Genomic DNA, 14075 nt, shown 5'->3' with positions numbered 1-14075 from the left:
ACCCCAAAAGATGGGACTCTTCTGCTGTGCGTGATACCTTCCTGAATTTCATGCTAAAACACTAGTATGTAGAAAATTCCATTAAAATGAATGTAATCATGTACTGTGTCTCTTATACCTTGTGTACCGATAAGAAACTCTTTTGTAATTTGAACCTTCTTTTTTAAAAGGCTGATCTGCCTCCTCCAACTGCCATAATTATTCTGAATACCTGATAAAGATCCATGGTGAAATATCAGTCTCATTGAAGTCTGGGGAAAAATTTGTGCTGACACAAGTAGAAATGGGGCTCTCATTTGCATCCTGCCACAGTATCATATTTGCCAGTGTAATTTACTTCTCTCTGAGGAGCTGCATCAATAACACTAATATCAATCCTAAATCTACAACCCAATTTCTAATGGAGAAAATGGCTATTTAGGGAGGAACAACATGGAAGTATAACAAGAAAACACAAATTTCCAAATCTTTTTCTGGAATAACTTGCTCTGGTACAAAAAATTGCCTTTGTTCGAGGAAGAATTTACCAATCTTGAATCTTGCCTTAATTTTGTTTCCTGTCAAACTTTGTTAAAGGTACACAAGCACACAGCTACACATATATTTACTCCACTTATATAAATAGATAGCCAATGTATAATGTATATATTTTTATTTCTACTTTTCTTCAGCTTGCATATACATCAACAAATAGGTAACATGAAACATTTGTGCTACTTACATCAGAAAAGCTTTGACAATATGGATATTCATATAGCGCTTAACCAAAGTCAACTAAAACTTTGAGATAAGAGTTTGATTTTATATGTATTAATGATTATTCTCAGGCCAACGCAATAGAAATCTATGAATTAATAGGTGATTAATTACAGTGTTAATAATTCATGGATGATATCAGCACATATTTCAAATGATTTTTAAGAGTTACTTTGCTAGCCTAGGAATTTAAATGTTAGACTGTATTTTAATTATCTTTTAAATTATTATTTTATATTTCAATCTGTCATGTTAATTAAAGTCATAAAATTACTGTCATATAAAAGAAATGTGAGTCAAATGATCTATTAAAAATCTGATGCTCAGAGAGATCAAAGAAGAAAATGTAAAGATATTCTCCTTTCTTTAAATAAGGGGATAAGAGCGTGCAAGTCATAATTGTGCTATATGTTACATTTATTGCTACTTAGAATTTAGTTGGAAATTCAAATATAACACAGTCTGCTCTTGCTTTAGGGCCTAATTGCCTTTTAAAATGCATGTGCCAAATTCTCACAGGGTGTAAATTGGAATAACTCCAACAGACCTAAAGCAGTTGGAATGAAATCAGTGTGTATTTGATCTTGAACCGGCTTTGATGAAACAGATCATAGACTTTTGTCAGTTAAAAATATGGTTCAAAACATACTGTTTATTTCTCCACTTAAAAAAGGCATAGACTCTTTCAGCATCTGGCATGGTTGTGATCCAATCACTGCTAAAGACAACTGATCTGTTCCTTTGTGAAGCTGTCCCTAGTCAGCACTGACAACAGCATGCCCTTCTGCTGAGCAGGTATCCAGCCAACTACCTGCCTTCCAATCTCAGCAAGGACAACTGTCAGAAGGGACTCCAGCACTGGCCAGGACATCCCACACTGATTCCTGGCAGTGGATCCCATGGATACAATCATTAAGAGGCAGCGCTTCCATGTTTGAAGAATGTTGTCACCAAATCACCACTCTCAGAACTATGTCAAAATTGTTAAAATTTCTTTCTCAGTATTTAAATGTTACAGCAAGATAGAGCAATAAATGGTGGATCATATACACAATATTTCCTAGGCTGGGTCTCCCAGGTTTCGTTCATACTTCTGATGCTGGTTTTGGTTTTATCCCAGTAGTGTCAGCATCATCAGAAAAGGCAGGAAATAATAATCATTAATAGCAGGAACTGGCTGAAGTGTACTGCAGCACCATGCAGTATGATCAAACTGAAAATAATGAAAAATGTGCTACTTGTTTAGTAATTTAAGTGTGATAGGCAAAGAACACAAATTGTGTAGATCCAGGTTTTGAGACTGCTGCTGTTTCCTGAGTGGTTCAGTGAGGCAACAGCAATTAATGACTGGAGGAATTACATCTACTCCTCTTTGGAAATTCAAATAAACAGCTTAGAGGGAAGAATTTGGTTCTACTGTGCTTCAGAACCTATTAGATATAAATATGATGTAGTCTGAATTCCTTACCCATCATCCTAAGCAAATAAAAAGAATTGACCCATGTAGGTACCAAAAGTTCTCACTGCACTGAAATTAAGCAGTCTACAAACAGGCTGAACTTCCACTGACAAAAAAAAGGAAATTATTTCTTCATACTTGCAACTGCAGTACACACAGAATGTGTAAGACTTAAATTAAAATCCTGCCTGAGGATCTACAGATATATAGCACACTTCACCCTAGTTTAATTAAGTGCAATGTCACTATCTGTATCGATCGCAAAACACAAAAAGGACTTCCAGTGACTCTTTTTGATGTTCTAAGCTAGTTCCTAATGAATATTGGTGAATAATAAATTACAAGTACCAGAAAGCATTTATAAGCTGCAAGCCAAAACCAAACCTCAACAGACACTCAATAAGAGTAACACAGCAGCACTGACAAGCTTTCTTGGATATCAACCTAGAACATTTACTGCTTCTGCTTGCAATCATACTTGAATGTTTTCAGTTTTCTTTTATCTTTTTCCTACCCCACCATCTCCCCTTCTTCCCCTTTACCCCACAGATGCACAGCTGTTCCAGTGTCAAGATTACTCCATGCAATTTGCATTAACATTTCCAGAATAATTATCTGTCAGCACAAGCTATTCAACAAACAATGCAATCAGCTCTGATTTAGTAAGGCATTTGCTCTGTTGTTAGGCATTTGCTCACAACTTAGGTGTTAGATTGTGCAAGGCTCTGAAATTATCTAGGGGATCACAAGTCATTTAGCAGTGGCAGTTCTTGAAACTTTATCTGATGGAGGTGACACAAACCACTTTCCACCAGGACAAGCTCCACTAAACCCTGCAAGAACTGTAAAACTGGTATTGAAGTGACATTGGAATGTGTGGATAGTTTGAGACCACTAGATGATACTTTATTTTTATTTTAGGTCTGCATGTCAGTTGCCAGCATTTTTACTTTTGCCTTAGGGGTTTTTAAATGTATGCAGATTAACTTTTAAGAAATATTTTAATATTTAATGATAACGTTCCAAGATTGTTGAAGGAAATTACATGATTCCCCCACTTTCTCAAAAAAGTTTTGGACTACAGCTGCAGTACTTTCATGTTTTCTACCAGCTTACGTTATGGTTAAAAGTACAGAATCTGTTTTCAATGCTAGTCCCAATATGCCTACAGCAGTACAAAGCTAAAGACTGTACAGGACCTCAAGAGCAAATGCTTTCAGTCTTCAAAAATGTACATGACCAGAGATCTTAGTTCCACAACTCAGAGTCAGAGGGGAAAAGAACACCTAATTCCCATTAACCCTTTGAAAACCACTTTGCAGCAAGAAAGAGCAAACAGAGGGAGAAATAAAAAGAAAAAAACCAACCAGATCATAATGGATCATGCCTGGTAATTTAGGACTTTATTTTCACATATACAGTGGCTTCTTGACCCCTTTTGGAGTGTAAAGGGATTTCAACACAAATCATGGTAAGATTCACATAATACATGTCTTCCATACTGTATCTGCAATTTTGCACTTCTGTATTAGAGTAAATTGTACTTTTAAAGGCACTTTTGCCTAAGAGATCACTATAATAATGCCAAGATCAATCTAGAAAGTTTGTAGGTATATTTATTTGATTTCAAGATTATTTTAAAATAGCTATGTGTGTCAGAAAACATTCTTGGGCTTGTATATAGATTGCAAATTATTTGGGGTGACTTTATTGCTTGATTTTGTAGAAGGATGTTATTTGGGACTGTCCTGCTCTGTAGTAAAGTAATTGTAATACAACAGTCTTTTTTTCTGTTTTACTAAAACACCCAATTTAAGTTGCTGATTTACTAAATATCCCTTGAAGCTTTGCTTATATGTGGAATGTTCCTGTGTTTAAAATTAAAATGAAAGCCTCATATATGTGCATGTGTGGGTGTCTATGCATATATTTATGCGTATATATTTATATGTGGATATAAATCAAGTTGGAAAGATTTTGTAGTTTGGTCTGATTCAAAGTTTTAAATTATTACTGGCTTTCTTCCTCACATTTCATTGAGATATTAATTTCTAAAATAAATAGTTTCAGGCACTGCTTTGAAGTGCAACTAATCACAAAATATTAGGTCTGCACTCAGATGTAGTTGCCTCTAAAACTGTTAAGAGTCCCACCCTTTAGATTTTTTAAAAAATCTTTTTTCCCTTCATTACTCTAATTCACTGCTCTATTAGAACAGACATTCTACACATCCTATATAATGACATATGTCTAGAAATAATCCACATGAGAGTGAGTATTGGATTCAGTCAGACTGATAAATATCTGCAGTTATTTAGAATTTATAATGAAGAATTTGACTTAATAGTGTTGTACAAGTTCATGCAGAGCAACTTGCTGATAACAAAGCAGCTGAAGCATACTTCTTTCTTGGTGGGAGTTCTGTCATATATGCTTTAAGAGAAAATTAAATCTGAAAGGCCCATCATTTTCACAAATAAAAGATTTTGCTCAGAATTCATTACTTTGAGAGTTAGAAAGTCTCAAGTATTTCGATGTTTTCTAAAATTTTCAGAGGAACATGCACCCGAAAAACACTCAGTATGTTTTACTTTGGTGATAATAGTCTTTGGTTAAGAATAAGTACCAGTTGTGATCATCAGGTGTGCAAGAATGCTGCATGTAGAGGTGCTTAACCTTGGCTGCAAAAGTGGATGAGATTCAGCCTGGAAGGTCAGAACTGGATAAACAGACCTGTCTTATACGCCACTGCTTTGGAATTAAAACAATTAATTTAACTGTTTTAACAAAACCTCAGTTCTTTCAGGATAATCACTTAATAGTATTGCCAAACCAGGCAGTGAGGATGTCACATCCAAGCTAAAATTCAGTCGTTCAGTCATGAGCTTTTATCAGATGTTTGAACCAGATCTCTAATAAAAGGATTAGTAAGACTTTTTTCAACACTAAAAAACCCTAAAAGCTGCATTTCAAGCTCCTGCTGTTGTGTACTTCAAAGACAAGATAGACATTTCTAAGATGGATTTTATGAAACATTGCTTTAGTAAAGGTCTCATAAAATCTTACTTTAACAATATCTGAATTATAGGCTAAGCTGTGTTTTTCAAGAGTACTTTTTAACTGACCCATGCAAACAAAACACAGATTTCTCAGGTAAACTAGAAAAAAATCATGTGGATGGGAAAAAAATTTTCAAATGTATAATCACTGCTCAAAAAGCATGAGAACGACAATGGCTGTTCTCCTCCATGTCAAAACTGAATAAAATCAAATATTCCCTTCCCACTGTCTATACATTTTTCTACATAATACTAGGCTGAATTGTCTTGCATGCTTCTGAACACCAAACAATCTCTCAGCGCAATGAGAAGTTGCCTCACATCAGTTGCCTTTCATCTTCCAAGGCTTCAGTTTTTTAAGCTTATTTTAAAAGGGAATACAAACTAGAAGGATTTCATGAAACTGCACTAAACTAATGAGAAATAGAAGTGATTGGCTGGTGTGAAACAAATGGAAGAGTTGATTATGTATATGTAGAACAAAACATAGTAAAAAAAATAAATACTTTGCTGGTACTACCAGCAAAGAAAGACTGCGATTACTTAATTTGGAGCAGAGGCTTGTAAGAATAAAGATTTAATATTGCCAGTGAAAAAGGTAGGCCCAGCAAGAGGAGAAGGCAAGAACACTTCAAAGGTCTTGATCAGGAAGATGATATACAGCACAGATCAGTTTCCACGGCAGTGACTTAAGTTTTACAATTTGGGCCATTTAGCTGCCCAGGGAGGTGGAGTCACCATCTCTGGAGGTGTTTAAAAAAAGTACTGGATGTGGCACTCAGTGCCATGGTTCAATTGATAAGATGGTGTTAGGTCATAGGTTGGACTTGATGATCAAAAAAGTCTTTTCCAACCCCCCTGATTCTGTGATTCTGTGATTTAATCATAAAATGAAAGAGTGAAGGTAACCTGGATGTATTATAATCTCCTTCCAGGAAAAGCCCAAACTTTTGTTTAAATTCTTTCCTTTAATGGCCAGAAAGCAATTAGGTTGACAGGTTTTTGTAGAGTTATTACAGTTGACAGGAGATTGGACAAGCAAATGTGAACATGATATAGAACTCCACAAGCAGGGGCTTTTAGGCATGATTCAATCTATATGCACTTAATATTGTTAACACTTGGTGTGTGACATTCCTCTGTGTTATATTCCTGTTTGTTACATTATTTGAAAGTTGCACTAATGGCAAGACAGATACTGATAACCAAAGAAAAGGAGTAAATAAAGGAAGAGAGACAGAATAAAATGAAATAAAGCTTTCCAAAAAGAAGTGCTGAGACAGGAAAGGAAACTGTTTGCAAATAGGGTATTGTCCAAAGTTAGCATACAAAATGGTTTCAATTCGTTTGGTTTGGTTTGGTTTGGTTTGGTTGGTTGCTGTTTTTGGGGCTTTTTTTGGTAGATGCTGGCTGGAAAGACCAGGTGGCAAAATTCATTTGAGAGTTAGCAGGGATACTGAAAGTTGTCAGTGCAATACCCACTTAAATTGCAGAGGACTGTACACATTTTATAGCTTAAAATAGACCATATCTTTGCAAGAAGGGTGGCACCATGACTTTGCACATCTTACATGGATTTTATGGCATGTTAGCAGCTAAGTGTGCTAAAAAAAGCAGGTTTTATGAAATGTGGTTAAAAGCCACATTTCATAAAAGGATTTCAATCAATATTTAGAGGTACTCATGCAAATGCAGGTACCTGCTTTTTTTCACAAGATCTATGGTGCATCAGTTAGAGAGTCTTCATCACTACTCAGAAACCCACATTTTTTTTTAAGCCTGGGCCATTACAACTAGAGTCACTGCCAAATCCAGGTCTCATGAATGCACAATACTTTTCACTTTTGATTAGTCACAATCACTTCAAGCCAACATTCCTCTTTTGATGTTGTGCTTGATCAGCTAGTTTTCACAATGCACTTTTTCCCCACGGTGAGCGTAGTAGATAGCGTAACTAAGCTTTTTGCAGGATTCTGCACTCCACAGTCAGCCTTCAGGGATGCTAAGTTTAAGAGTAAGGAAACAGTAATTAAAAATGATTAGGACAAGAAGTCTCCATACTATGAAACATGGACTCAATTGTCCTTGACACTGGCAGAACAAGGCAGCAGGTTTTGGTTTTGATTACAGCTTTACTTGGGATTGTAATAAACATGAGCCAGTATTCAAACTTTTAATATCCTGCTGCTTAACTATTTCCAAAAAGCAATCCAGCTCTTTTAAACAGTCCTTGTTTAAAAAATTTAATTTGTTTGGCTCTGTCTCTGCTTAGAGAAGTTGTATCCTCATGGTAACTCCTTTATAAGTTCATTTCCAGAATCCCAAGCAATTGTTTTTTTTTCAACTAAGTGTTTCCGCATGTGCCAAAAGTGTCAGGCTGACAGCTTTCCTGTACCGTTTTATCTGGTTCCCACAGTAAGTATGAGAGACAAACACAGGAATGTGCCTAGTGCTGACTAGGCCCATCAAGGATACAATGATACTTACAGCTCTTCCAGGAAGCGGAGATGGTGCACAGGGTTTGAGGGCAGCTTAGTAATGTTGTTCATACTGAGATCACTGTAGGGGAAAACAGACAGAGACTTAATATGGCATGCCACAACTGTGGCATCCAGCTGTTTATTCCACACATTTTTAAGTACTACATTAATAAAAATTAGTTCCTCTGACAGAACTGATGAATCATTATCTACTTAGCCCGTTAAACATTCCTTTTTCATATGAACACGGATTTATCAAACCAATACAGGCTGTAGCAAGTGCCTTATTTCCAGAGATTTTAGAGTATTTTATCATGCTCTATAAATCAGCTAGAACATTAAACAACACTTTCAGTAGACATAACTTTAATAAACCACCGTACAGTATTAAAATGTACTTGGAGTAGTAAAGGAAAATTGCTATGATTTTTGTTGTTGTAGTGCTGTAGTACACTTGGTTTACTAAATTACACAGGCAAAAGCAAACAGATACAAATATCTACATCATCCTCAAAATTTCATTAATATGGCAACGCTTTGCTTTTGCCATACAGCCTGTTGCATGGTCATACTGCTCTGCACATCAGATGTCCCCAAAACCCAACTTGACTTACAGAAATGACATATTTTCAAATAATAAACATTCCCTTTTTGAGGTCTCTTTTGTTACAGGTACTCAAATGGCATTAAATAAGTGAAATGAACCATAAAACAAGGGTGTAATGTGATCCTGCTCTGTAACACACTTCCTGGTGGGGTTCCATGGTAGTTCCTGGTACAGGAAACTACCAGCAATATCAGCTTTGTCAGAGCTCATTCAAGCTATATTTTAGACTAAATTGAATGTAATACCCTTTGATTCTTTACTTGCATTTTCACTGTTTTCCACTGTCTTCCCCATGCCCTACAGTATCATTATAATTGCTTTTCATTGAGCGCCAAGACTGTAAACAAATTGCATAATAAAATTCTGTGTGGAAGATACAACTGACACAACTGCATCAAAATTTCTGTAGAGTCTTAAAATAAAATTAGAAGTAATCTGCATATTTTATGCAAGCATTATACAGTAATTTAAAACTCCCCACTACTTAAACATATCTACACATTTGTGGCAGCGCTTATAGTTTCCAGCTACTTTGGGTACTATTTAGATAACTTTATTTCTTCCAGCTGTTGAGAGCTTACAAGGTAAATAAGTTATCTGTACTTTGGTGGGTAGGCATCCTATTCCTTCTCCATCTAGTTCTTATTACTCACAGTCTGTTTTACATTAGAGAATATATGCTTTTAGTCAGCATAGTTAATTTAGATGTTTGATCTTTTGGTGAATTTTAAAATGTATAATTTAAAAACATACTTCACGTAGAGATTTTAAAATAAAGGAAATGTGTTAATACTTTAGAACAATTATCAAATAATATTGAGTAAGGTTTCTGCATTCACTTCAAAATCAAAGTATAATTTGAGAAATGTGTACTTATTAAATTTATTTTTTACTGTAGCACTTTATCACCTAATTCTTTCAAACTGTTTAGCTGGTTATTGCCCTTTCACTTTGATAAAGGCTCAAAGGATTTATTCTGGCAAAGGAACAAAACCATAAATTTAGTTGGCAAAAGAAAAACTCATCCAGGTAGTGAATTATATACTACTGAATATTAAGATAAACCAAATATTTTAACAAGATCATTTTGATTATGATATTTTCAACACACATCTTAATGGGTTTTGAAAACATGCCAAATCACATTTTAGACTTAAAAAATCAGCCCTGGTGGAAGATGGGAATGATTCGTTTTCAGACACACAGATATTTAGGGCATTCTACAAACCCAGCATTAACCAGTGCTCTGGCTCATGAGACAAACCTGAAGTCTGCTTTTCTAGCATATTAACTTCTATTACTAGTAGGCAGTACTTGTCTGCTTGTATCACCCACAGGACCCCATGACAAACCAGTCAGAAGCAGTCTACCCAGACTCTAATATCTTAAGAGGATTAGAATAAGAGAAGGTGGCTTTCATTACGTGCTTTGATGACCAAGGAGAAAATCATCAATAGTTGCATTTTCCTTAATAACATCTTTAGACCCCAGATGTGGATTTGTCACCAGTGAACTGCTATGTCCTATTCTCCATTTTGGACTCCACTCGTGGTAAAGTATGTGTACCACATCATATGATGGAGGAGAACCTCTCCTTTTCCTCAGTGTACACTGCAGCAATTTCTAACTCTTTTTAAACCTATCAGTTAAACCATTTCCTTCTGTTAGATTGGTTACTTTTTTCCACCCACATGATTCTTTTATTGGAACATAACATACAAAGGTGTTTTTGTGCAACTGAACTACTAAACATTACCTATGAATATTTCACAGAATCATGGAATTGTTTGTGCTGGAAAAGACCCTTCAGGTCATCCAGTCCAATCAGCAATCCAGCACTGCCATATGTTTATCAGTAAACCATGTCCCTAAGTACCACATCTATGTATCTTTTAAATATTTACACGGATGGTGGAGGTAACAGGAATTATTCCCCAAGCTTGCTCAAGAATCTCTTTTTAAAGTAGCATTTAAGATACCAGCAACTAATATACAGGACATTACAGTCTATGTTGGCAATGTGCTATTCTTGTAGCTGTAATGGTTTAAGAATATAAGGCAGACTATGGTAGTGAGAGCTAATATATTTGATGGGGCTAGCTGACACAGTTGGAAAAACTGAGAAACTTTCAGGCACAGAAATCAAAGCTCTCTACTTCTTCCAGGTGTACCAGTTGGCTAAATAGGTAACACTATTTCTCCCTAAAAAACCACACATCCCTTACACTGGTGAAGGAGTAGTTTGTCTGTGCTCACAGTTTTTAGATTCAGAATATTCTTTTGTTTCAGAATTACCATGGATGCATTTAATCAAATTTTTGTTCACTGGAATGACTAAAGGAGAGAAGTGTCATGGCACAAAGTTACTTCTGGGGAGATGTTCAGAGAAGTTCAGAGAAAAACAAAAAGAGTTAATGCAATGCAATCGGTCACTGCGTCTTGTGCGAACAACACTGCAAAACTTGGGCTTCTGAACAGAAATTCCTCACAGTGCTCTGGAGACAAATAAAGAAGGTTCTCAGCATTTTCATTTGTTAGCATTTTGGACCATCCTGCCAAGAAGATGTGGTTAGGATGAGATTTACAGCCATTAGCTATATCAAGCACAGCTAACAGCCAGAAAGAGCTAGGTGGTAAACTCTAGGGTTACACATTATTACGATGAAAACCAAGAACAATTGCAGAGGACATGTCTTACATCCTGCACATATGATGGTTCTTTCCTTCAAATGGGTTTTCTGATTTCTCCTTTCAGTGCTGGCCTGTAAAAATTAGCATTTTGCTCTCTCTAGGAAAGAGAAGGGCATGAAAGTTGGCTTGCACATCAGCATTTGCAATGGAATGCTTAAAAATACTAAAATCAAGGTACTGGAACTTTAACTATCCTCAGCAGAATGGTTCTGATTTTGTATCAAATGTTGGTAGACTCTTACAAACTACAGTGATGAAAAACTTAGGAGTATTTGAATACTGAAAACATTTAAATAACTTGGTGTAACAGAAGTACTTCCATCTCCCAGCATCACAGCACATACAAATCCCACTGATGACAGTAGGAGCAATATGGTAAGATTATACCCTAAGTTTACAAATGCTCCAAATAGAGTCAGCCACAGTCCCACCTTGGTGAAAACCACCATGAGCTGCCATATCAGACTGAAAAGCCAGTATATTATTTTGAACAGTGAGATGAATGCATTGTCCCTTCTCCCATCAGTATTCCTGCAGCCTGTTTCCAGCTGCTGATTACAAAAGCAGCATACAGGCAAATGAAACTTTCATATTTTCAAAAGACAAGGAGCTTTGCTTTAGTGACTGCTTTGGCAACACGGCACACTATAATGATATCTTATTTATAGTCTGTACCAATCACTGTGCAGTGGCTCTGGTGACTTGTTAAAGGAATCCTAGCTCTGATTAAATCTTTGAAGACCAGAAAATATTGAAAACTGCACATGCATCTGCCTGATTTTTTTTCTGGGTGAGTGGATGAGCAAATTCTGAGCATTTGCGAAACAGCATCCAAGAAGGCAAATATGACAGGTCTTTGTTTCCCCCAGTTTTATTGTCCATGAATAAACACACTGAAAAAACATCCAGCTACCATTTTAAAAGTGAGTAGTTCACAATGAATTCCAGAAAGCCAGTAAAACAAGCTAAGTGATCTACTTCTTAACATATAATAGCTGAATCTGCAGGCCACATTACTAACCTTTTATTAACTGTTATTACAAGAGATGTTCAGTGACTATTCATCATGGAAGATTGATTTTTCACATTATATTTATGTCTTTTAAAGGACAACAAAAGTATACCTAGCGATACATGCTAAACTTCTACTAGGCTAAATGTCTATTATACTGAATGGTATAAAGTTGTCTATCCATTACAGGTCTAATACAATAATCCAATATTAAAGATAATTAATTTTGTAGCCAATTTATTTAAACAGTTTCAACCTGTTTGATTTAAAAAAAAATTATCAAGACTTATTATTAATTTTGATTCTTCTAAGCTTGCCTTATCCAAGATGTATTAACAATTATTTTTATGGAAGTCTTTGAAAGATAAAGCACTCTCATAAAATATTGTCAATAGACTGAACGTAGTCCATTGTAGTTACCAGCTGAGAACAGTTTCTAAACTAAGACAATTTCCTTAATTCATTTAGAGCAAAATTTGACACTAGCCTACATGTAGTAACACAAAAGAATGAAAACAGGTGAATCCTACATCTGCTCTGCCTATCCTTTTAACAGAGCACTCTTGTTTCTAGTACTGGCAGGATATCACTAATATCCACGGTACGATGGAAAAACATGTTGGCTATTGACTACATGCCATCCAGTAATACAAATGCTTCATCCTGTATGGAAAATATCTCCATATGCTACAGCTGCCTTAAGGAGATAAATCTATTTGCCAGAATTGTAGTAATAGAAGCTCTTGTTTCTTACAAATAAATTGCTATAGATGTTTTCATTTGAGGATATCAACAAATAAATAGAATAATAATTACCATAATTTTGCAGAAAGGAAACAAAGACACCTAATGCTAAGTGACACATTCACAGGCAAACAGATGTTTATACAACACAGAGGAAAATGACGCTGATGATGAGTTGTCCAGCACTGTTTTCATTAGATTACACTGTCCAATCATGGCCTTTACACCAATTTACCAAAGTTCAATGCATAAGCTGTCAATAGACTAAGCAAAAAGACAGTATTTTCATTTTAATGTTCCTATATTACATTATCTTTCAAAGTCAACAAGAAAATTGCTAGTCATGTATTTGCATGTTTAATACACCCATGCAGAGCAGCACACAGCAGAGTATAAACATGCACAAATAAACATTTTAAGTGTTTTCTGACAATTAAACCATAGTACTTCTTTTCTAGCTTCAAACTTCATCTGCGATTCTTTGAAGGATCCTATTGCAAACTATGATTAAGATATGAATTTCCAGTAAATGATTCACATTTGAAGAGTACATCTTTGTATTTGGAAAAGTCTTCTAGAAGAAGAAGTAGTACATTAGTAGGAACAAGCAGTAGAAAGAGCCATTATAGACATTACACAGAGTAGGAAATCTCACTATCAAGGTATTCAAGGTATATAATAAGTGGCAATAGCATGGATATTTCTGCCCTTATGCACATTGATAATGACAAATGTATATTATGATGTATTCAAAAATTAATTACCCTCTGTAATATTATTTGCAATAGCAAATTAAAGAGCAACAGATCCCATGGTACAGGTTTACATGGAAAGGGTGTAAGGATAAAAGAGGATCACTTGTTACACATTTGTTACAGAAAATTTTTGTTACTTGACATTGAAGCTCCCTCTTTCCAGGGACCCAACTCCTTCGTATTAAAACATGCCCTGCCACAAGCAAATGATGTGTGGTCACGTAAGAACAGAATCTGCAGTGAGGCTATGTGCCTGCACACCTCACAGAGAGTTTCATGCTGTAAATGAACAGTACTCCCTCTGTCCCTCTCACACTTTTCCTAGTCACACCAGTGGTGCTTGTTCCAGCCATCACAATTGCAAATAGATATACATGGTAAGATCAAGCACCTTGAATTTAGGGAAACCTCAAAGGTGATCCACTAGGGTCAGGAGGGCTCTGTCTATAACTCTTCTGTACTGCTGTGTATTGGCCCATATAATACTGGATCCTGGCAAACCAGGTTGATAG

At 35.8% G+C, this 14075-nt stretch overlaps 1 protein-coding gene across 4 annotated transcripts in view; it reads right to left on the bottom strand.

Annotated features, from left to right (window-relative positions):
* LGR5 (leucine rich repeat containing G protein-coupled receptor 5) overlaps positions 1 to 14075 on the bottom strand; it is a 90700-nt gene that overhangs the window by 45130 nt on the left and 31495 nt on the right. For all 4 annotated transcript variants that reach the window (XM_072923079.1, XM_072923074.1, XM_072923081.1 and 1 more), the window contains exon 2: positions 7762 to 7833. In XM_072923079.1, the coding sequence (XP_072779180.1) occupies positions 7762 to 7833 (72 nt within the window). The remainder of the gene's footprint in view (positions 1 to 7761; positions 7834 to 14075) is intronic.

This window comes from Taeniopygia guttata, chromosome 1A (genome assembly GCF_048771995.1).
Source record: "Taeniopygia guttata chromosome 1A, bTaeGut7.mat, whole genome shotgun sequence".
Classification (NCBI taxonomy): Eukaryota; Metazoa; Chordata; class Aves; order Passeriformes; family Estrildidae; genus Taeniopygia; species Taeniopygia guttata.
Note: the sequence above shows the minus strand (reverse complement) of the source record. Positions and strands in the feature narration are given on the sequence as shown.